The sequence below is a fragment of the Pelobates fuscus genome, chromosome 6 (genome assembly GCF_036172605.1).
Source record: "Pelobates fuscus isolate aPelFus1 chromosome 6, aPelFus1.pri, whole genome shotgun sequence".
NCBI lineage: Eukaryota > Metazoa > Chordata > Amphibia > Anura > Pelobatidae > Pelobates > Pelobates fuscus.
This window is the reverse complement of record NC_086322.1, coordinates 2252861-2275913: the sequence shown is the minus strand read 5'-3', so window position 1 is coordinate 2275913 and position 23053 is coordinate 2252861. Positions and strand designations below refer to the sequence as shown.

At 42.7% G+C, this 23053-nt stretch overlaps 1 protein-coding gene across 1 annotated transcript in view; it reads right to left on the bottom strand.

Annotated features, from left to right (window-relative positions):
• LOC134614085 (interleukin-12 subunit beta-like) overlaps positions 1-23053 on the bottom strand; it is a 69855-nt gene that overhangs the window by 17595 nt on the left and 29207 nt on the right. Inside the window, exon 3 of the mRNA XM_063457505.1 lies at positions 8359-8476. Within this exon, the coding sequence (XP_063313575.1) occupies positions 8359-8476 (118 nt within the window). The remainder of the gene's footprint in view (positions 1-8358; positions 8477-23053) is intronic.

The window sequence follows — 23053 nt, the reverse complement described above, 5'->3', positions numbered from 1 at the left end:
TGTCTCGTGCTAATAACCCGCCAGAGGAGACGCGTACTACTTCTATTTCTCATGTGAGCTCAGGCCTAGAGGTAGCCACTGTAGGTGCTGTGATGAACCCTGCTGCATAGACCTGTATTGCTGGTTCGTCTGTTTTCATTGGATTCGTGGATTTCCTGTCCGTACGCTGTTGTTCGTACGTTTTCTAAAGTACCGATTGAAACTACCGAACATCGGCCACCCAGGAGAGGAGTGTGCGGCTCATTAACACCTTGACCACAAATTAGAACGTTGTGGTTAACCGCAAACACCTCTCCATTCCATTTCGTATGGGTGGTCGTCGTTCGTATGCCGAACACGAGGCGGCGGCCATTTTGGACACGAGGCGAATCAGCGGTGTTCGGTGCAAAACCCATGGATCTAAAAACGGACTCTTTATCTACCGAACACCGCTGGAGACGGCCGTCTCCCCTTCTATTCCCTTGGAGGCATACGAACACTGTTCCGTTCGGGAGTTTCTTTCATCCGTATGAACTTACCCAGATAGCCGTCCCATGGAGTCATTCGTATACCGAAGGACTTATGAGAGACTTTGACTCCATGGCGATTGGACTGTGTACATCGGACCTGAGCGCTATTCGGTAGGAATATGCCCTCAGATCCAGGCTATCTGGGGATACGTTGCACGAACACTATATATTCGGTACTTCTGATTTTATGTATTTTATTGCATTTTTTGTGTTTGGTTTTAAAATGGCGATGGTTCCTATCCTCGGAGTTAATTAGGTTTCTCCCTAATTATCTCCAGGATAGGAACAGATGTATTATGGGTAAAATGGGAAGGGCTTGTGTTATAGCCACTGTGATTGGCTACTGTTTAATATATTTTACAGTCTTCCACCAGGTCCCCTAGGGGAGTGTCTACCTGGTGGAGACCTGCATAAATACTGGGCAGGTAGCCCCCATTAAACACATTCTGCTTGACCTTCAAAACGGAGCTTTGTCTCGTTTGTGGAGGGATTGACTATTGGGACAGCGCTTTCGTTTATTTCTAGCTGTGGAAGGATTTCGGATGGATTGCTGATCGGGAGTTACCGCATTCGTATGCTCCGTTCGGGAGTTTTATGATCGGTTATACTGGAATTGCATTTCTGGAGAAAGGGGATTATCGACTAAACGGCGGCTTCACTCTCCAGGCGGTGAGTGTCGTAACAGGTGCCTCTTCCCGTATTACACCACCAGTACGTTATGGTGGCTCACCTGAGAAGTGTCGTGGTTTCCTTAACCAGATCAGTATCCACTTTGAATTACAACCTCGCTCCTATCCTACAGATAGGGCGAAGGTTGGATTTATTATCACCTTACTCATTGAGAAAGCTCTGAGATGGGCCAACCCATTATGGGAGAATGATAACCCTTTGGTATATAATTATAATGCCTTTGTAGCTGCCTTTAGAAGAACTTTTGACCCTCCTGGTAGAAAGGTCAATGCAGCTAGATTACTGTTGCGCCTGAGACAAGAGAACCGAACTCTTGTGGATTATGCACTAGAGTTCAGGTCTTTGGCGGCAGAAGTTAAGTGGAACGAGCAGGCATATATAGATGTATTTTTGAATGGGCTATAAGATGTAATCCTCGACGAGGTTGCTACTAGAGAGCTTCCTGAAAATTTGGAGGATTTAATTTCATTCATTTCTCGTATTGATGAGCGTTTAAGAGAGAGACAGAACACTCGAGAGAGGAACCTTAGATCTTCATTTAAATTAGCTCCCGCATTTCAAAGTCCTGATTCCACTACCTCACTATGTCCTGAACCTATGCAGATAGGCAATACTCGCCTCTCAGAGGAGGAGAGGCAGTACAGGAGAAGGGAGGGATTATGCATGTATTGTGGAGTCAGAGGTCACCTACGCCTGAATTGTCCTAATCGTTCGGGAAACGCTTGCACCTAAGTTTCTCTAGAGGACAGGCCTTGGGTGTTTCTATTTTGTCCTCTACGCATAATTATAAAGATCACAGGCTTCTGCTACCAGTTTCTTTAACTTGGGAAAGGGGAGTACTAAGGACCATGGCTTTGATAGATTCCGGTGCTGCTGAGAATTTTATCGATCAAGCCTTTGCTACTAAACACACTATCCCATCCCAGTTAAGGGATACACCCTTGGCCGTTGAGGCCATAGATGGTAGACCTTTACTTGAGCCTGTTATCTCTCGTGAGACCATCCCAGTTAGCTTAACTGTTGGTATCTTACACGAGGAAAACTTATCGCTTATGCTTATTTCATCCCCTTCTGTTCCCATAGTCCTGGGTTACCCATGGTTAAAAAGACATAACCCTATTATTGATTGGGAGTTAGGGGAGATACTCTCATGGGGCCAGGGTTGCCAGGAGAATTGTTTACGGAGGGTTTCCCCATTGGGTGTAATTAACACACCAGGTAGTTCTACCCAGTCTACAGAGATATAGATACCGCCCCTGTACCTAGACTTAAAAGCAGTATTCGACAAAAAGAATGCTGATACTCTACCTCCACACAGGACCTTTGATTGTAAAATTAACTTACTACCTGGTACCATGCCTCCGAGGGGCAATGTATACCCCCTATCCACTAAGGAGAATTAAGTTCTAGAGGAGTATATTCGGGAGAATCTAGACAAGGGATTCATTAGGAGATCTTCTTCTCCTGCCGGGGCTGGTTTTTTTTTTTTGTTAAAAAGAAGGATGGTTCACTAAGACCTTGCATTGATTACCGAGGTTTGAATAAGATAACCATCAGAAATGCCTATCCGATTCCCTTGATTACCGAGCTGTTTGATCGTCTGAAAGGCTCTAAAATTTTCACCAAGTTGGACCTCAGAGGGGCATATAACTTGGTGAGAATCCAGCAAGGACACGAGTGGATGACAGCATTCAATACCCGTTATGGGCATTATGAATACACGGTCATGCCTTTTGGTCTTTGTAACGCACCTGCAGTATTTCAGGATTTGATTAATGAGGTTCTTAGGGAATTTAACATGATTGTGTTATTGTATACCTGGATGACATACTGATACACTCTAGAGAGGTTGAGACCCACCACAGACAGGTCAGAAAGGTATTACACAAACTCCTGCAACATGGCTTATACTGTAAATTGGAGAAATGTAGCTTTGACCAGTCTCAGATAGACTTTCTTGGATACGTGATTTCTGGGGAAGGCTTTAAGATGGACCCTGACAAACTCCAGTCCATTTTAGAGTGGCTTTTGCCTAAGGGACTCAATGCTATTCAGAGGTTTATTGGTTTCTCCAATTATTATAGGAGCTTCATTAAGGGATACTCTTCTATTATTGCACCTATTACCAATATGACCAGACAGGGGGTTGACACTAAGACTTAGTCTAATGAAGCTCTCGCTGCTTTCACGACTCTCAAGGATCTTTTTGCTTCTGCTCCAATTCTAGTCCATCCTGATACGACTCTGCCGTTCCTACTCGAGGTCGATGCCTCTGAGACAGGCGTAGGGGCTGTTCTGTCGCAAAGGTTAGGGGTGGATAAACCACTACACCCTTGTGGTTTTTTTTCTAAGAAACTGTCTGGTCCTGAAAGTAGATGACATTGGCGACAGGGAACTCTTAGCGGTCATTATGGCCTTAAAGGAGTGGAGACATTTATTGGAGGGGACCTTACATCCTGTTACTATTTTAACGGATCACAAGAACTTGTCTTATATTGGGGAAGCTAAGCGACTGTCCGCCAGACAAGCTCGTTGGTCCTTATTCCTGACCCACTTCAATTATGTGCTTACTTATAGACCTGGTTCTAAGAACTCCAAAGCCGATGCTTTGTCTCGCCAATATGAACCTTCTACTATATCTGAACCGGTTCTTTCCTCTATAGTTCCGAAATGCAATATTATCGCCAACACGAATCTCAGGATTCACTCTCCGTTACTTGCCAAGATCATTAAACTGCAACATCTAGCTCCTAAACAGACTCCTGGAGGTCGACGTTTCGTTCCTCCTGTTCTACAACTGGAACTGTTGCAATGTTTCCACAACAGCAAGGTGGCTGGACATCCTGGTATTCGCAAGACATGTGCTTTGATCTCTAAGGACTTCTGGTGGCCTGATTTACGGAAGGATATTAAAGATTTCATCGGTGCATGTGAGGTTTGTACTAAGACCAAGCAACCTCATACCCTTCCCTGTGGATTTCTGCACCCCTTAGAGGTTCCAGAGAAGCAATGGTCCTGTTTGGCTATGGACTTTATTGTCGATTTACCTATATCTAAAAAACAGACTGTTATCCTCACCGTGGTTGACAGATTCACCAAGATGGCTCACTTCGTTCCTCTGCCTAAACTCCCGTCTTCTCCCGAATTGGCGGAGATATTCGCAAGGGAGATTTTTCGATTACATGGGATACCCTCCCAAATTGTATCTGACAGAGGTTCCCAATTTGTTTCCCGTTTTTGGAGGTCCTTCTGCTCTCAACTGGGTATCAAATTGAATTTCTCTCCTGCCTATCATCCTCAGTCTAACGGAGCTGCTGAACGCACCAACCAAAAGATTGAACAATATTTACGTTGTTTTGTTTCCGAACACCAGGACGATTGGGTTGGTTTGATTCCTTGGGCGGAGTTTGCACACAACAATCTCGTTTGTGATTCTACTCGTTCAAGCCCCTTCTTCATGAATTATGGCTTTCATCCATCTATTCTCCCTTCGGCTTCTTCTTCCCAGGGGGTGCCGTCGGTTGATGTTCATGTTGCCAATTTGAGGAAGTTGTGGGATCAGACTCGACAGAGTCTTCTGCACTATTCTATGCTGGTTAAGAAACACGCTGATAAACGTAGAAGGGCGGCTCCGGTGTTTGTTCCAGGTGATAGAGTATGGTTGAGTACAAGAAACATCCGTTTAAAAGTGCCTTCCATGAAGTTCGCTCCTCGTTATATTGGACCTTACAGGGTGCTAACTCGCATTAACCCTGGGTTAATGCGAGTTAGCACCCTGTAAGGTCCAATATAACGAGGAGCGAACTTCATGGAAGGCACTTTTAAACGGATGTTTCTTGTACTCAACCATACTCTATCACCTTGATCGTCTAGCTCTTCCAACTGCCTTACGCATCCCTAACTCATTTCATGTTTCATTGTTGAAACCACTAGTCTGTAACAGATTTTCCTCCACATCATCCTCTCCTCGCTCTGTTCAGGTGGAGGGTCAGGAGGAGTATGAGGTTAACTCTATTATCGATTCTCGAATCTCCCGGGGGAGAGTACAATATCTGGTCGATTGGAAGGGATATGGTCCTGAGGAGAGGAGTTGGGTACCTCAGGAGGATGTTCATGCTCCTCGTCTCCGCAGGGCGTTTCACTCCCGCTTCCCATCTCGTCCCGGTTCCTTCCGCCCGGTGGGCGTATCTGAGAGGGGGGGTACTGTCAGGGTACCTGAAGTCTCTACCTCCGAGAGAGGTAGAGACTTAGACGTCCATCCGTCCGGACGGGCTGTTTCCTCTGTTCCTCGCGGTCCATCCGGTCACGTAAACGCCGGCCGCGAGGGACTCACTTCCTTTTCTAGCATGACGTCCGGAAACCGACGTCATGACGCCAACCCGGAACGACCTGTCACTCAATCCTTCAGAGACTAATCAGGACTCGTCGGAGGCGTGTCTACCCTTCCGAGCCAGGGTATTTAAACTTGCTTCTCCCATTTGCTCATTGCCCTGTCGTGGTTCTAGTCTGCCTAGTCACACAGTGCTCTTGCATTTCTGTTATCCCTTTGGTTCTGACCCGGCTTGTTTGACTTACTCTGTTTATCTCTGTTACCCTTGACCCGGCTTGTTCCTCGCTTACCTGTCTTCTCGTTCCCTCGACCTCGGCTTGTCTTTGACTATTCTCTATATTCTCCGTACGTTAGTCCGGCCATTCTAAGGTCCGGTATACGTATCCTGTACCGGTTTGTACTCTGCGTGTTGGATCCCTGTCCCGATCCTGACAGTAATACTGTAACTACTAACACTACATCATCGTATAGTAATACTGTAACTACTAACACTACATCATCGTATAGTAATACTGTAACTACTAACACTATATCATCGTATAGTAATACTGTAACTACTAACACTATATCATCTTATAGTAATACTGTAACTACTAACACTATATCATCGTATAGTAATACTGTGACTACTAACACTATATCATCTTATAGTAATACTGTAACTACTAACACTACATCATCGTATAGTAATACTGTAACTACTAACACTATATCATCGCATAGTAATACTGTAACTACTAACACTGCATCATCGTATAGTAATACTGTAACTACTAACACTACATCATCGTATAGTAATACTGTAACTACTAACACTACATCATCGTATAGTAATACTGTAACTACTAACACTATATCATCGCATAGTAATACTGTAACTACTAACACTGCATCATCGTATAGTAATACTGTAACTACTAACACTGCATCATCGTATAGTAATACTGTAATTACTAACACTATATCATCGTATAGTAATACTGTAACTACTAACACTACATCATCGTATAGTAATACTGTAACTACTAACACTATATCATCGCATAGTAATACTGTAACTACTAACACTGCATCATCGTATAGTAATACTGTAACTACTAACACTGCATCATCGTATAGTAATACTGTAATTACTAACACTATATCATCGTATAGTAATACTGTAACTACTAACACTGCATCATCGTATAGTAATACTGTAACTACTAACACTGCATCATCGTATAGTAATACTGTAACTACTAACACTGCATCATCGTATAGTAATACTGTAATTACTAACACTATATCATCGCATAGTAATACTGTAACTACTAACACTACATCGCATAGTAATACTGTAACTACTAACACTACATCATCGTATAGTAATACTGTAACTACTAACACTATATCATCGTATAGTAATACTGTAACTACTAACACTATATCATCTTATAGTAATACTGTAACTACTAACACTATATCATCGTATAGTAATACTGTAACTACTAACACTACATCATCGTATAGTAATACTGTAACTACTAACACTACATCATCGTATAGTAATACTGTAACTACTAACACTATATCATCGCATAGTAATACTGTAACTACTAACACTGCATCATCGTATAGTAATACTGTAACTACTAACACTGCATCATCGTATAGTAATACTGTAATTACTAACACTATATCATCGTATAGTAATACTGTAACTACTAACACTACATCATCGTATAGTAATACTGTAACTACTAACACTACATCATCGTATAGTAATACTGTAACTACTAACACTATATCATCGCATAGTAATACTGTAACTACTAACACTGCATCATCGTATAGTAATACTGTAACTACTAACACTGCATCATCGTATAGTAATACTGTAATTACTAACACTATATCATCGTATAGTAATACTGTAACTACTAACACTGCATCATCGTATAGTAATACTGTAACTACTAACACTGCATCATCGTATAGTAATACTGTAATTACTAACACTATATCATCGCATAGTAATACTGTAACTACTAACACTATATCATTGTATAGTAATACTGTAACTACTAACACTATATCATCGTATAGTAATACTGTAATTAGTGTAACACTATATCATCGTATAGTAATACTGTAACTACTAACACTACATCATCGTATAGTAATACTGTAATTACTAACACTATATCATCGCATAGTAATACTGTAACTACTAACACTATATCATCGTATAGTAATACTGTAACTACTAACACTATATCATCGTATAGTATTACTGTAATTACTAACACTATATCATTGTATAGTAATACTGTAACTACTAACACTATATCATCGTATAGTAATACTGTAACTACTAACACTATATCATCGTATAGTAATACTGTAACTACTAACACTATATCATCGTATAGTAATACTGTAACTACTAACACTATATCATCGTATAGTAATACTGTAACTACTAACACTATATCATCGTATAGTAATACTGTAACTACTAACACTATATCATCGTATAGTAATACTGTAACTACTAACACTACATCATCGCACAGTAATACTGTAATATAATGTTATTAACCATTAGTAGGGACGCTGCGCTGTCTGAATGGCTGAATTACAGTAATACTCTTATATATATACTAATACTTTATTACCATGCAGTAATGTTGTAATGTAGTATTATTCACCAGGAGAGAGAGGCTGTGCTGTATCACAATTATTAAGAAACTATTTCTGGTTTACATTTGCACATTCAGTCGCACAGAACTTTGCCTGCGCACACCAGAAAAATGATAGTGAACGCTGCTCTTCACTACTACTTACCTTGTATTGGCTTTAGCTCGGACTAGGCAGTCTCTGCAAAAGGGGACACGTACGGAGCAGGATAAGACCGGACTGCTGTAGGAATCCAAACTGCAAGAGATCTTCAAATCTTCATTTTCTGGAACAGAAATGTATTGATAAATCAGATGCCAATCCTCGGCCTAACGTCGCTCATGGAGAAACCTGCTTACACATACGGAATATTTTACTTTTTTCTCAGGTCAGCAAAAAGGACCCAGACATGGTAAAACAGAATTCAAGAAGATTGTTAGTGTCTTTTGGATTCTGTGATTCCCCTCACAGTGCAGTACTAGTGATTCCGTGTTACTGCTACTATCCCCATCATCACAGTCACCATCACTGCTACTTTCACCATGATCATCGTCACCATCACTGCTACCTTCACCATCAGCACTGCCACCATCATCGCTACTTTCACCATCATCACCATCACTCCGACTTTCACCATCATCACTGCTACTTTCACTATCATCACAGTCACTGCTACTGTCTCCATCATCACCATCACTGCGACTTTCACCTTCATCACATCACTGCTACTTTCACCATCATCACCATCACCATCACTGCGACTTTCACCACCATCACCATCACTCCGACTTTCACCATCATCACCATCACTCCGACTTTCACCATCATCACTGCTACTTTCTCTATCATCACAGTCACTACTACTGTCTCCATCATCACCATCACTGCTACTTTCACCATCATTACAGTCACTGCTACTCTCACCATTATCAAAGATGCCTGTTCTTCGAGCTCCTGGCAAAGCCTGCTGGCTAGCCTCTTGCCAAGGGCCAGGTAAAATACCTGTTAAAGGACCACTATAGTGCCAGGAAAACACTCGTTTTCCTGGCACTATAGTGCCCTGAGGGTGCCCCCACCCTCAGGGTCCCCCTCCCGCCCGGCTCTGGAAAGGGGAAAAGGTGTAAAACTTACCTTTATTCCAGCGCCGGGCGGGGAGCTCTCTGCCTCCGATCTTCCTCCGTTCCGCCCCATCGGCTGAATGCGCACGCGCGACAAGAGCTGCGCGCGCATTCAGCCGGTCGCATAGGAAAGCATTTACAATGCTTTCCTATGGACGCTTGCGTCTTCTCACTGTGATTTTCACAGTGAGAATCACGCAAGCGCCTCTAGCGGCTGTCAATTAGACAGCCACTAGAGGAAATAGGGGAAGGCTTAACCCATTTATAAACATAGCAGTTTCTCTGAAACTGCTATGTTTATAAAAAAAAATGGGTTAACCATAGCTGGACCTGGCACCCAGACCACTTCATTAAGCTGAAGTGGTCTGGGTGCCTAGAGTGGTCCTTTAAAAGACTTTGTATTGTTTGATGTGACGGACCGCCTGGCACCGCGACCGGGTGCCAGCTTTCTAGTAGCCTGGAGTACTACAAGCTTGGCTGGGGTCTCCACCCACCCTGGACCTCTCCTACTCCAGAGAGTCTCGCAGGTATAGCTGTGTAGCCCTTACAAAGAGCAAGTGATTATAGCCAGTATAGCAATCCGGAGCAGGTATAGCTGGTATAGCTGTTTCCTACAATCACGAGACGAGGCTGTGTGTTGAGGGTGAAGTGAACCGACTTTAATGGGACCACACTTGGCCTTTTATGATAGTCCCCATGCAAGGGACACTCCCCCCGGACCTGAGAGTAAACCACAGTAGAAACAAATACACAATCACATTGGCTCTCAGATCCAGGACACTCCCATACATAAACAGATAATCCCTCCCCTGTGCCTGGCAGATAATTGGATCAGGGACTGTGCTATTCTAATCCAATTATCTCCAAGTACAGAAAAACACACTTTTTCCAAAACATCCCAAACATACCCCAAAAACACATAAAACCCTACACAGTTTACATCGCAATAGCATTGATCTGGGTGACCAACATATCCATAAATCACCCAGATCAGTTCAGAGGTTCAGGAATTTCCTGGAAGTCATTGATTTGACCGACCGCAGGCATGGTTCCATGCCCAAAACAGTTCTAGAGAATCAGGGCTTGCGGTCGGTCTAATTAAGTTGTTTGAAAACAAACAAACTACCGAACATAGTCAATAATCTTACCCTGGAGCTTGTTCCCCTTATCCAGATGAACGATTTCACCGAACAGTGCCCTTCTAAGTTGTATAGAACCGAACGCAGGCGATGATGGGTTTCAAGAGTTTCTTTTCCGATTTTAGTTCCATGAGATTCATGCCCTCGAGGTTGTCCATAGGAATTGCGGCCACCCAGACGAACAATTAGAACACTGCGGTGAGAAATGTTCCAAAGTGTTAATAGGTGTTAACAAGCTTGAGGCTGGCCCCTGGTTTGTGCGGTTGTTCAGTAGTCGAACCATATAGTCCCATTTGCACGAAATACTTTTTAAAGTATTTTATCCAGGTCTTTTAGCCCGGGGCAGGAGGCTGGCAAGCAGGCTCTTCCAAAAGCCTGTGGCGAGTTTCTGTTCGCCACATTCGGGAACCGGACAAGCCCACGAACTGCAGACCACCTCTGTGCTTGTTAACCCCTATTGACCTCTCCTGACACCTCCATCATTGTGGACTCTAAGTGTGCAGCTGGGTGACCAGCGTTCGTATGCACGAACACTTGGGAACTGAGTTGGCGGCCATCTTGTTCACATGAACGCAGGCATCTGTGTTTGGTCGTAGAATTCATGGAACTAAAATCGGACTGTGACGGTCTAATCCTGAACTCCTTTCAATCATTCACTTATTCCCAGAAAATAAAATCGCCAAGTAATCCACAGAGTAATAAATCGCTGGTATCGCCGAATAATCCACACATAAACCAAGGCTTAATGCTGGAACAAGACTGATTTAATGGAAACAAGGGTGTTCAATTTATGCAACTCACAACTCCTCCTCTGGGCCAGGCTAGATAATTGAGTTTAAGCAACAATTACTAAACTCAATTATCTACTGTCCAGAAAAGTTAGCAATTTTCAAAATATTTGGAAATATACTTTATACATGACAAAACTATATAAAAAATATCCCTGGGTAGCTGAGGATGATGTGAGCAACATATCCAAATTTCACGAAAATCAGTTCGGTAGTGTAACAGATCGCCTGGCACCCCGACTGGGTACCTCCGTTAATGGATGCTCCTAGCGTTTCCTGAGGACTCCAACCACTCTGGCAGACACCACAATCACCGAACCGATGCAGCATATGAATCCTCTCAAGCCTCTGAATGCTGTAGACCGTTGAATAGGAACCATACGAATAGGCTTACACTCCTAGCAGTCAACTGGAACAGCATGCAATAAATCCTCCCCCAATAATGAGACGACACTTCACTTTGAGGGCAAAACAGGAACTCTGGACTGGCACATCCAGCCTGGCTTTTATTTCCATCTTACACATTTAAGCCTGCCCACAGGGGGAGGTGTAAAATATCCAATGACATAGATGTTACCTCCCACACATCCCCTCCCCTTAGTGTGACACATAATCCCATTATGCATACAGTTAAAACATACTTTCTACCCAACTTTCATAACTCTAAAACCATACATCACATTCACATAAAAATACATATCCACAATCAATCCATTCAGGGGAACAACATATTAAAAAATGGCATGAATCAGACCAGGGGTTCAAAAGTTAGTAATAGTATCTTTTAAAACCCCTGCCAGCATGGCTTTCCGGCTCAGACCGGTTACCTCCCACACATCTCACAATCCCTCCCCTCTGGCCTGGAGATAATTGGGGAAGGTCAAAAAGGGGGGGGGGAAGGGGGATATATAAGTGGATTTCTCCTACTTGGGGGTTAACCCCTAGTGAAATAAATTCACCAAAAATACAAAATAATAGAAAGAACGTAGAGAGAAAGGACAGGAAAAATAGGTAGAAATAATCCTGATAGAGTGGGTTTCCCTCAATCTGGAGGGAAACTGAAGTGGGAAAAAGTGGGTAGTTAATTCCCAACAATAAAACTTAGCTTTTAATTATAACTAAAAATAAAAGTAGCGGTTGGTATAGTGACCCACCAAAACACAAATATAAATATATATAAAAAATGTGGCAACACCAGGAGACAGTGGAACAGAACAGTGAGCCACTGTGACTTACAAAGTCGAAAGGGTTATACTGTTAACCCCTTCAGGACAGAGTCAATAGGGCACGTTCTGATCAAAACAAAACGGAAACAAAAACTGGAATTTGCGCTATATGTCTGTTCACCCGTAATTCACCGCTGTCACATTAAGTGCACCCACACTTATTATATATCATTTTGTTCAGGAGAAACAGGGCTTTAATTTATCATTAACTATTCATCTATGGAACATAATTTATTATGAATAAAATGTAAAAAAATGTGAGAAAATAAGATTTTTTTAAAATTTGTATTTCCGTCTGCCATTTTAGCTGTAAATGTCATAATACTGTTAGGTTTTACTGCAATAAAATGCACATATTTGTAATCAGCGATGTGTCACGAGTACAACAGTACCCCCCATTAACAGGTTTTATGGTGTTTTGGAAAGTTACAGGGTCAAATATAGAACATTCCATTTTCAAATTGAAATTTGCCAGATTAGTAATGTTACCTTTGAGACGGTGTGGTAGCCCAGGAATGAGAATTACCCCGATAATGGCATACCATTTGAAAAAGTAGACAACCCAAGGTATTGAACGTGGGGTATGTTTAGTCTTTTTTAGTAGCCACTGTGATCCTTGTTAGTAGATAGCACGGTCCTCTAGGGCAAAACATGCACAGTCCTTTTATTTTCTTATAATCCCGGCAACTTTATTTGTAAATTTACACATCAGGCAGCAGCAAACGAAACATAAATGCAATGATGTAACACAAATCCCTACATAAAAAAGCCTAGCTCGTCTGAGCACTAACTCACATCAGATTCCCTATCTATCAGGGGTTAAACTATAACAAAATTTGTGGGTTTCACCAACCTAGTGTATTTGTCCGCTCTCAGCACTCCAGAGCTCCAAGCCAGCCTTGACTGCTTCCTTCCGCACTCCTAGTGCTCCAAGCCAGCACTCCCAGTGCCTCAAGCCAGCACTCCCAGTGCCTAGTCTCCTTGACTCTCTTACTGGAGAGAACACCCTCTCTCCTACCTGCTTCCTGAGAGGAAGCCAGCAATCCCCCTGTACCTGCCTAGCAGGGAGTGGTTTATTCCCACTGCTACAGCTGATCATCTGCAGCTGAGCATGGGGTTGGAGACAGTCCAAAAACCCTGGCCTGGATCTATGTCTCCCATGAAAACCACTAAACTGTGGAGTGGAGCATTGGCCCACCGTTCTCTCCAAATACTCCACCCCAGGGGCCCATAACTAAACAAAGCTTTGTGTTGTGCAACACAAAAACTACACATACTTCCCCTGGGGTTAAAAGGCCTCTCTGCCTTCACTTTATCACACCACTTAGTCACAAACACTGGCCAAAGTTAGCGTTCATATTTGTTTTTGTGTGAAAAAAGCAAAAAACTAATATTTGGCCAGTGTTTGTGACTAAGTGGCTACTAAAAATGACTGGACATACCCCATTTGCAATACCTTGGGTTGTCTACTTTTGCAAATGGTATGCCATCATGGGGGTAATTCTTATTCCTGGGCTACCATACGGTCTCAAATGCAACATAACTAATCTGGCAAATTTCAATGTAAAAAAAAATGAAATGCAAGCCTTATATGTGACTCTCTAACTTTCCAAAACACCATAAAACCTGTACATGGGGGGTACTGTTATTCTCGGGAGATTTCACTAAACACAAATATTAGTGTTTTAAAACAGTAAAACATATTACAACAATAATATAGTCCATAAAAGTGCCGTTTGTTTGTAAAAAAAAATGCAAAAAACGTCACTTTTACTTAAAATATCATCGTTGTAATACAATTTACCAGTTTTAAACACTAATATTTGAGTTCAGCGAAGTCTCCCGAGTAAAACAGTACCCCCTATATACAGGTTTTATGGTGTCTTGGAGAGTTACAGGGTCAAATATAGTGCTTGCGAATTAAATTCTCTGCACTTTCTCCCTGTGTTGTCAGGCATGTCAATCAAATTTTAATTAATCAAATGACATAATTATGTTAAAAAATTACTTAAATATACACGTAGAATTTTAATAGATATGCATTTATAGGTATTTAAATTCTACGTGTATACTAATGTAATCTTTTATGTAATTATATGTATTTATCTATATATACATATTTGCGGTTATTTGTATTTTATATATATATAGATATATATAGAATGTCATTCTAAGTGTATTCTGTTTCCAATATATATATATTAATAACAAAATACAGTTAGAATTAAATTACATATGAATATATAATTTATTTTAAATTTTGTTTCAATATTTTATTTATTTAATTATTTATCTTATTTATTTATTATTTTAATTATACGTATATATATATATAATATATATATGTAGATCTATTATATATATAATATATATACATATTATATATATGTACCGTCATTCCAAGTGTATTTTAATACTAATATATATATTAATATTAATATTAAAATACACTTTGTATGACGTTACATATATATAAATACTTGTATTTTATTTTAACATGTGTATTTTTTTTTTTATATACTTTCCTACCAGCAGGGGGACTGTCTAATATTTTAGACACCCCCCTGCTGGCAGATCCATAGCCAGCTCTAGGGGGCCATGTGATCGCTCTTTGAGAGCGATCACATGGCCCCCGGGGGCCTCATTTGCCGGAGGGGGGCTGCCTGGGCTCTCAGGCAGCCCCCCAGAAGAGGATCGCGGCGGAGGTGAGTACACAGTACCTCCTGGGGGCTTCAGCCGTTACGGCGTTCTATGCCGCCGCAATGGCTTTAAGGGGTTAATGATACAAAGCCACCAAAGTGTATACAGCGGTGTAAGCTGCTAACTAAATACCTGCTACTGAGTGTATATAGCAGAGCGTCTGATCATTAAATAGATGAGCTTGCCGTTTTCACTATTTAGAGACATTATAGCGGTAAAGTAGCTGTGCAAGCGGTCTGTAATGAAATAAGCTTGCCGTTTATAATGCACATATATACAGACGTTTAGGTAGTAAGTAGCTGAGTCGGTATATTAGCCAAATTGACCAAACAACTTTTGGCAGATTCTCAGACTGCTAAACCAAGGTTCTGAGAGAGACCGGTAAATTTGCAGTATTTAAATCGCTAATACTGGTAAAGCGTGAAAGGATGACTGAGCTCCTGAAAAGCTCAAATACAAAACTGATAATCAAAGAGGGAGGGGGAGAGAAAACTGCAGATAATATGGTGTATAGTAAAGGAGACTATCTGCCTGTCACTAGTGACCCTAGCAACTCGTGCCTTCGCTAGTGCAGTGATATAAAGTCCCAACCTCCCAGCAGAAAGCCAAAACAGGCTAGAGAAAAATTTAGCTGAACTTGCTTCTAGATAGAGCAGATGAGTCAGTGTTGCCGTGTGGCTAACCCTGTTAGAAAATCTTGGCAGGGATAGAATGGGACACTGATGATGCAGTGTGCTGGATAACACCAGGGGAGAGCCCCTGACGTACGTTTCGCCACTCTGGCTCTTCAGGAATCTAATTATCTCCAAGGACAGAGGCAAAACTCCATTACCCACATGGCAGACAAAAAGACAGTAAAAGACATAAAATTACATACTGATACATTTAACACATAAAACACACATTTCTACATATCCCCAGTTTAACCGAACACATAAATACCTACATAATATTTAAGACAGTATTACTGTGATATGTTACAAAGTCTTAAAGGGACATTATTCCCAAACGTCCCAATATGTCCACGGATGATTCTAAAAGGGCCAGAAGCAGCAATATAAACTAAAACATGCCCAAATATAGTTCCAACGTACCAATTTTCCAGGGGCCATAGTCAGCAGGTAGGAGGCAGGCAGCCAGGCCCCTCCAATGTCCCGTGGCGAGGCGGTTTCCGCCACAGGTAGTTTTTGAGTAACACCGTGTGGAAGTTTGACCGGCTCGCCACGAGGTTGTATCCGACTCAGAGTTTCACAGAATCAGTAGCAAGAGCCGGTCTCCGTTCGGATGGATTTGCACGAAAATGCCATAGATATAGTAAAGGTGATTTGTGGAGAATGCTCCTCTCGTTCGTCTGTTTAAAACTATCAAACACCGTTCTACTGCTATATGTTTAAGTAATTCATATGGGACTTCCATGGGGACTGTGACGAAACCAATCTCGCCACATTGTATTGGAGGAGCCTGGTTGCCCGCCTGCTGCCTTTGGATTATGGACCGGCAGCTAAAGGGTTAATTTTGCTGTGCAGAAGGATTTATTTCTCCCTTTCTGCACAGCCGTTCGGTAGATTTCATCTACCGAACAAACAGCCGTTCACCAACCTCCCCAGAGCCGTGGGAAGCCGGCCGGCGTTGTTAATTGGCCACCCAGAAGCTGGAGTGTGCCTCCTATTTACCTCCCTGAAGCTGCGGTTAACCGCAGCTTAATTGCTTGTTAACTGTGTGGCCGCTGTTACACTTAGCGGCCGCTAGGTGGCGCTGTTCTGGAGCTCCCCGGGCAGCCAGCACTTTTCTGCCCGGCTTTCATGCACCAAAATCAGACACTTTTACGTGCAGGCACCGCTGAACCTCCAGCCCCTGGTTCTCATTCGTATGAATTTGGTGAATGCAGGGAAATTCTGTATTTTATGTTTTATGTGAATGCTTTAACCCAGATAGCTATGCCATGGAGCCTGTTCGTATAATTAAAGACTTTGGCTCTATGGCAAATAAACTGTATTTGTGTGGTCTGGGTGCCATTCACCTAATAATGTGCACCCAGACCTGAGCTATCTAGGGATATGTTACATGTCTGTGTTTTATGTATAAAATGTGTCTGTATGTATTTTAAAGTGATAGTCTGTCTTTGTGTCCCCACGTGTGTAATGGAGTCTTGCCTTTGTCCTGGGAGATAATTGAATTACTTATCCAGGGCAGAGGGGAGGAAGCCAGGATGCATTGTGGGGATGTTTTACTGCTGTATGTCTGTAATTGGTACTTGTCTGTCCGTTGTTACAGTCTTCCATTTGGTCCCCTAGGGGAGTGTCCACCAGGTGGGAGACCTGCATAAATACAGGGGCAGGTAGCCCTGAATAAACAGACCACTGCTTGACCCTCAACACGGAGCCTTGTCTCGTTATTGGGGGGATTCACTGTATGCTGATAGGGACTGACTGCCAGGAGTGTAAGCCGCTTGGGAGCTTTTCCTGTTCGTCTGCTAGCAGCTATTCGTGAGGTTCCAGTTCGGGAGTTTGGAGTGCTACCTTATTCCCTGGTATGCAGTTCGGGAGTTTGGTGCATTCACCTATATCCAATTCGTGAGTTTTGGTGCTTTTACAGTAGCTGTGCCTTTTTGTGAAAAGGGGATTATCGCCTAAACGGATTTTTCCCCTTTTATGCTGAAACGGTCCGTAACAGGGACCAGGTGTTCGTGCAAGTGCCATGCCAAAAACAGTTCCAGGCACTCGACGACCAAGTCCCGCTGGCCATGTTCGGGAGTTTAAGATGGCCGCCATCCATCGTTCTCACCACGTGCGTTCGTATGCTGAAATGGCCACCTAGGAGCATTCAATTAACTTGCGGTTTTCGTGAAATTACACAGAGTTCCATGTTCTAATTGGTACCCAGGGTGGTCTTTGTTCGGTAAAACAAATATTTTACTGAATAGTGAAAATTAAACGAAATGAAACAGACAAATGAAACAGCATTAAACAAAATGAGTCCAGTGGGTGAAGTAGCAGGGAGGGAGAACAACCGAACGAGTTGAGGGAACTTCTCCACACAGACACTTCGCAAACAGCGCTGAACTTTGATGAATGCCTGCTTCTTTTCCACACGTCAGCGCTGTTCAGTAGGATTGTTCACATGAACTATGCGAACAATCGCTACCAATGAGCCAGAGGATTCTATGGATCTATTTTGGGCAGGTGCTTCGTGTGCGGTCAGTCACAACTTTAACCTGGTGGCGTTTCGGCTGTGTTCGCAGGTTCTGAGCACTTTTTGGATATGTTATGCGCTCAGATCCAGGCTATCCGGGGGTACCTGTATTATGTCTGTTTTGGGGTGTTCTAAAATATGGTCGATTTTTATGTACCTGAGAGAGAATTGAATTATAGGTTTTTCTCATGCAATTATCTCTCAAGCACAGGGGATCTTGGGAGAAAGGACCCTGTAATTTTGTATGAGAAACCCCATGTGGGGGTTTATGCATAAAAGGCTGTGTGTGACCCATAATAAAGTCAGAACTACTCCCAGCATTAAGTCTCGGCTAATGTGTGTGTGAGGGGGGGGAGGGGGGCTATACCTGCTCTAATTACTGCTATACAGCTATACTCTCTGGAGGCGAGCTCTAACCACTGGGAGCTGGATGCAGGACCCTGATACAGGGTGGGAAGAGTTGGCAAGACCCCAGCCAAACTGCGGCGGCTAGGGGCTAAAGTGCTTATGGTGTCCCGGTTATAACTAGGAAGCGTGTTTGGCGGAGGTACCCAGTTGGGGTACCAGGCAGTCCACCACACCACCGTCACCATCTGGACTCTGACTGTGTGCCTCCACCAGTCGCTGCTTCCTAGTGCTCACCGAGTACTTCCCGCACTCCAACAGACATGTAACGGACCGTATTGCTCAAAAGGGGATAAAAAACGTTTAGGCGATATGCCCCTTTTCCATAGACCAGCAGCTACTGCAAGCACCAATCTCCCGGACTGCAAACTGTACAAATCTTCCAACTCCCGAACTGGAAACACACGAACCCTGGAATAGCTGAACAGGAAAAGCATATAATCCGCTTGCACTCCTGGCAGTCAGCATACAATCCAATTCCCCCAAAAACGAGACGACACATCGGTTTGAGGGTCAAGCAGAATCTGAGGTGCTGGCACACCCAGCCTGGTTTTTATTACAAGTGAACACATACAGGCCACACCCAAGGGGAGGCATAAAATAACCAATAGTATCACGGGTGCAACCCACACATCCCCTCCCCTTAGTGTGACACATAATCCCATTATACATACAGTTAAAACATACTTTTTACCCAACTTTCATAACTCTAAAACCATACATCACATTCACATAAAAATCCATATCCACAATCAATCCATTCAGGGGAACAACATATTAAAAATTGGCATGAATCAGACCAGGGGTTCAAAAGTTAGTAAAAGTATCTTTTGGGCCCTGGCTGGCAGCATGGCAAAATCTGGCTCACACAGGTTTCACAGAGGCCTCTATCCTGGAGACAATGGGGAGAAGTAATCCAATTATCCAGGGATAGAGGCAGACTCCATTGAGCACATGGTTACACAAAGACAGTAAAACACTTTAAAATACATAAAGTTACTTTTTATACATTAAACACAGACATGTAACATATCCCCAGATAGCTCAGGTCTGCGTGCACATTATTAGGTGAATGGCACGCAGACCACACACATACAGTTTAATTGCCATGGAGCCAAAGTCTTTGCCATAGTCTTTCATTATATGAATAGGCTCCATGTCATAGCTATCTGGGGGTATCACCGCTCACACAGGGCAAGTACCGAATGGCCCCACTGTATTTAAAGGGCCAGAATGAGTGACATGCACTCTGTTAGGGCCGAATACTGTTTTTAAAGGGCCCAATCTCCCAGGGACCATAATCACATGGCAAGAGGCTGGCAAGCAGTCCTCTCCAGGCCCAAGTGGCGAAGGGCACTTCGTCACAAGACACCATCAGCACTGTAATCCCCACTTCAAGCGTTACAGTTCGGTTTGGTTCTCGCTGTCCTCCACCGACCCTGGACCCAAGACCAGGATCCAGCTTCCAGTGGGTAGACCTCTCCTCCAAAAGAGTGTAGCAATATGCTCTTAAAAGATCAAGTGAATATAATCCCAGGGGAGTACAGTGATATAAACAACCAAAACGTTACTAGTATAATTGGAGCTAAAAAATATATTGTTAAATAGCAGCACCTTATCAGTGTATTTAGCTCCACAGAACTATAACATCAGATATCAAACCAAAATATAAAGTGTGTCTGTGCATTTATGTCACATTCTATGTTTCTATGTTTCTTTTAAGATATCACAAAGTATTAAAAAACAGCAAGCAGTGCTTATTAATTATTGTGCAAATAATTCTAAGTATGCTTCAAATAAAGTGCAATTGCAAAAAAAAATTAGTATATGTGCAAAACCAGTTAAAGTGATTTTATGTGCAAATATACTTAAAATATAAAAAATTTATAAAATATTATACTTGCAAATATGTTGACCTCAACATGAAAGAGAATAGTGTAATATTGTTTAAACACCAATAATTTCATGTGCTTTTTTTATGCTTTCAAATCTCTACATAATGCTTGTGGCGAAACTAAGCTCGCCACTGGGTTATGGAGCAGCCTGATTGCCAGCCTCCTGCCTCATGACTATGGACCCTCTCATCAGCCCATGCTAAACTTAAACCCCATGGCGATTTGACTGTGTTTGTGGTATCTGAGCGCTATTCGGATATAGTGAGCGCTCAGATCCAAGCTATCTGGGAACAGGTTGAATGTGGGGGTTGTGTTAAGTATAATAGGAATTACGTATTTTTTATGTGTTTTTACTGTTGTTGTGAATAGAGCCATTTTCTGTATGCTGGAGATAATTGGCTTACCACACCCAAGACATGCTTGCAGTCAATCACAAAGGGACTACCCAACTAACTTTTGACCCACTGGACCAATTTGTATGATTTTGACGTATATTTGGAGTATGCTGATTCTGGAAATGCAAGTTTTATGTGAATGTGATGTATAAAGTTATGAATATTGTGTAAAACTGTGTATTTTCCTGCCTGTGATAATTACGTTAGCCCATTGTGTTCAGTAATTATATCACAGGCAGAGGGGAGGATTCTGCTGAAATGAATGGGAGTGTTTTACTGTGTATTACGTGTTTATTGGTTGTTTTACAAAACCCTGTGGGTGGTACTAATGTGTAAGAATGTTTATATAAGGCCAATAAAGACACAGCTCAGTCTGTTCCTGCTTGACCCGCAACATGGAGTCTTGTCTCGTTCTTGGGGGGATTTAATGTATGCTGTTCCAGTTCGACTGCTAGGAGTGTAAACCTTTCGTATGTTTTTTCCTATTCGGCGGTTTACGGCATTCATATGGTTTCCTGTTCAGTGGATTGGTGTCTTTGGTAGCTGCCTGTATATCTGGAAGGGGAATATCTACTAAATGGCTTTAACCCCTGTTTCCACACTCACCGCCAGACAGATGAAAGCCACCGTTTAGTAAATAATCCCCTTCTCCAGGAACGCAGGTTCTGTACAGACGACCGTCAAACTCCCGAACGGAGGAAACGTGAACGCGGCAACTCCCGACCATAAAATTAGCCGAACTCCTTTCACAGCTAGAAATATGAAAAGCGCTTTCCCAGTAATAATTCCCCCCACAAACGAGACCAAGCTCCGTCTTGAGGGTCAAACAGGAATCTGCTTTAATGAGGGCTACCTGCCCGGTATTTATGCAGGTCTCCACATTGACAGTAGCCAATCGCAGTGGCTTACGTGTAAGCCCTCCCCATTTTACCCATAAATCCTTCCTCTCTATCCTGGAGATAATTGGGAAGAAACCTAGTTATCTCCAAGGATAGAGGCAAATCGCCATTTTAAATGCAATAAGAAAAATACATTAAAATACATAAATTAGGAAATACCGAATAAATATGGTTCGTGTAACGTATCCCCAGATAGCCTGGATCTGAGGGCATATTTCTACCGAATAGTGCTCAGATCCGATGTACACAGTTCAATCGCCATGGAGTCAAAGTCTCTCACAAGTCTTTCGGTACATGATTGACTCCATGGGACGGATATCTGGGCGAAGTCCATACGTACGTTACAAAACTCCCGAACGGACCGGTGTTCGTATGCCTCGACGAAATAGAAGACAGGCGGCAGTTTCCAGCAGTGTTCGGTAGATAAAGTGTCCGCTTTTAGTTTCATAGAATCGACACCGAACATCGCTGATCTTCCTCGTGTCCCAAAATGGCCGCCGCCTCATGGTCGGCATACGAACGACGACCACCCATACGGATGGAATGGAGGTGTCTGCGGTTAACCACAACGTTCTAATTGGGGCCAAGAGGTTAACCAGCAGCACACTCCTCTCCTGGGTGGCCATCCGTTCGGTAGTTTCAATCGGTATTTAGAGAAACACACGAACAGGGGCATACGGACAGGAAATCAAACAAAATAAAGGCAAACAGACGAACCAGCAATACTAGTCTGTACAGATGGATCTGTCACAACCCCTTTTATGCCTGGGGGTGCCGTTACAATGCTGCTCCCACCGATCTATCCTCCCTAATACACAAGGCCCTTACGATCTGCTGAAGACTTACGTCTATCTTCTGTCCGTACTCCCACCTCTGATGCTCGCCTTCAAGACTTCACGAAGGCTGCACCGTTCCTGTGGAACTCACTTCCCTCATCCGTTAGATGCTCACCCGATATCCACTCCTTCAAAAAATCATTAAAAACCCACTTCTTCAAAAGAAGCGTATCAATTAACCTGTTAATAGCTCCCGGCTGATTCCTCTCTTGCAACTGTCATTAGTCTAATACTATCCTTTCATTTTGTGTCACTTTACCCCACTCCCTC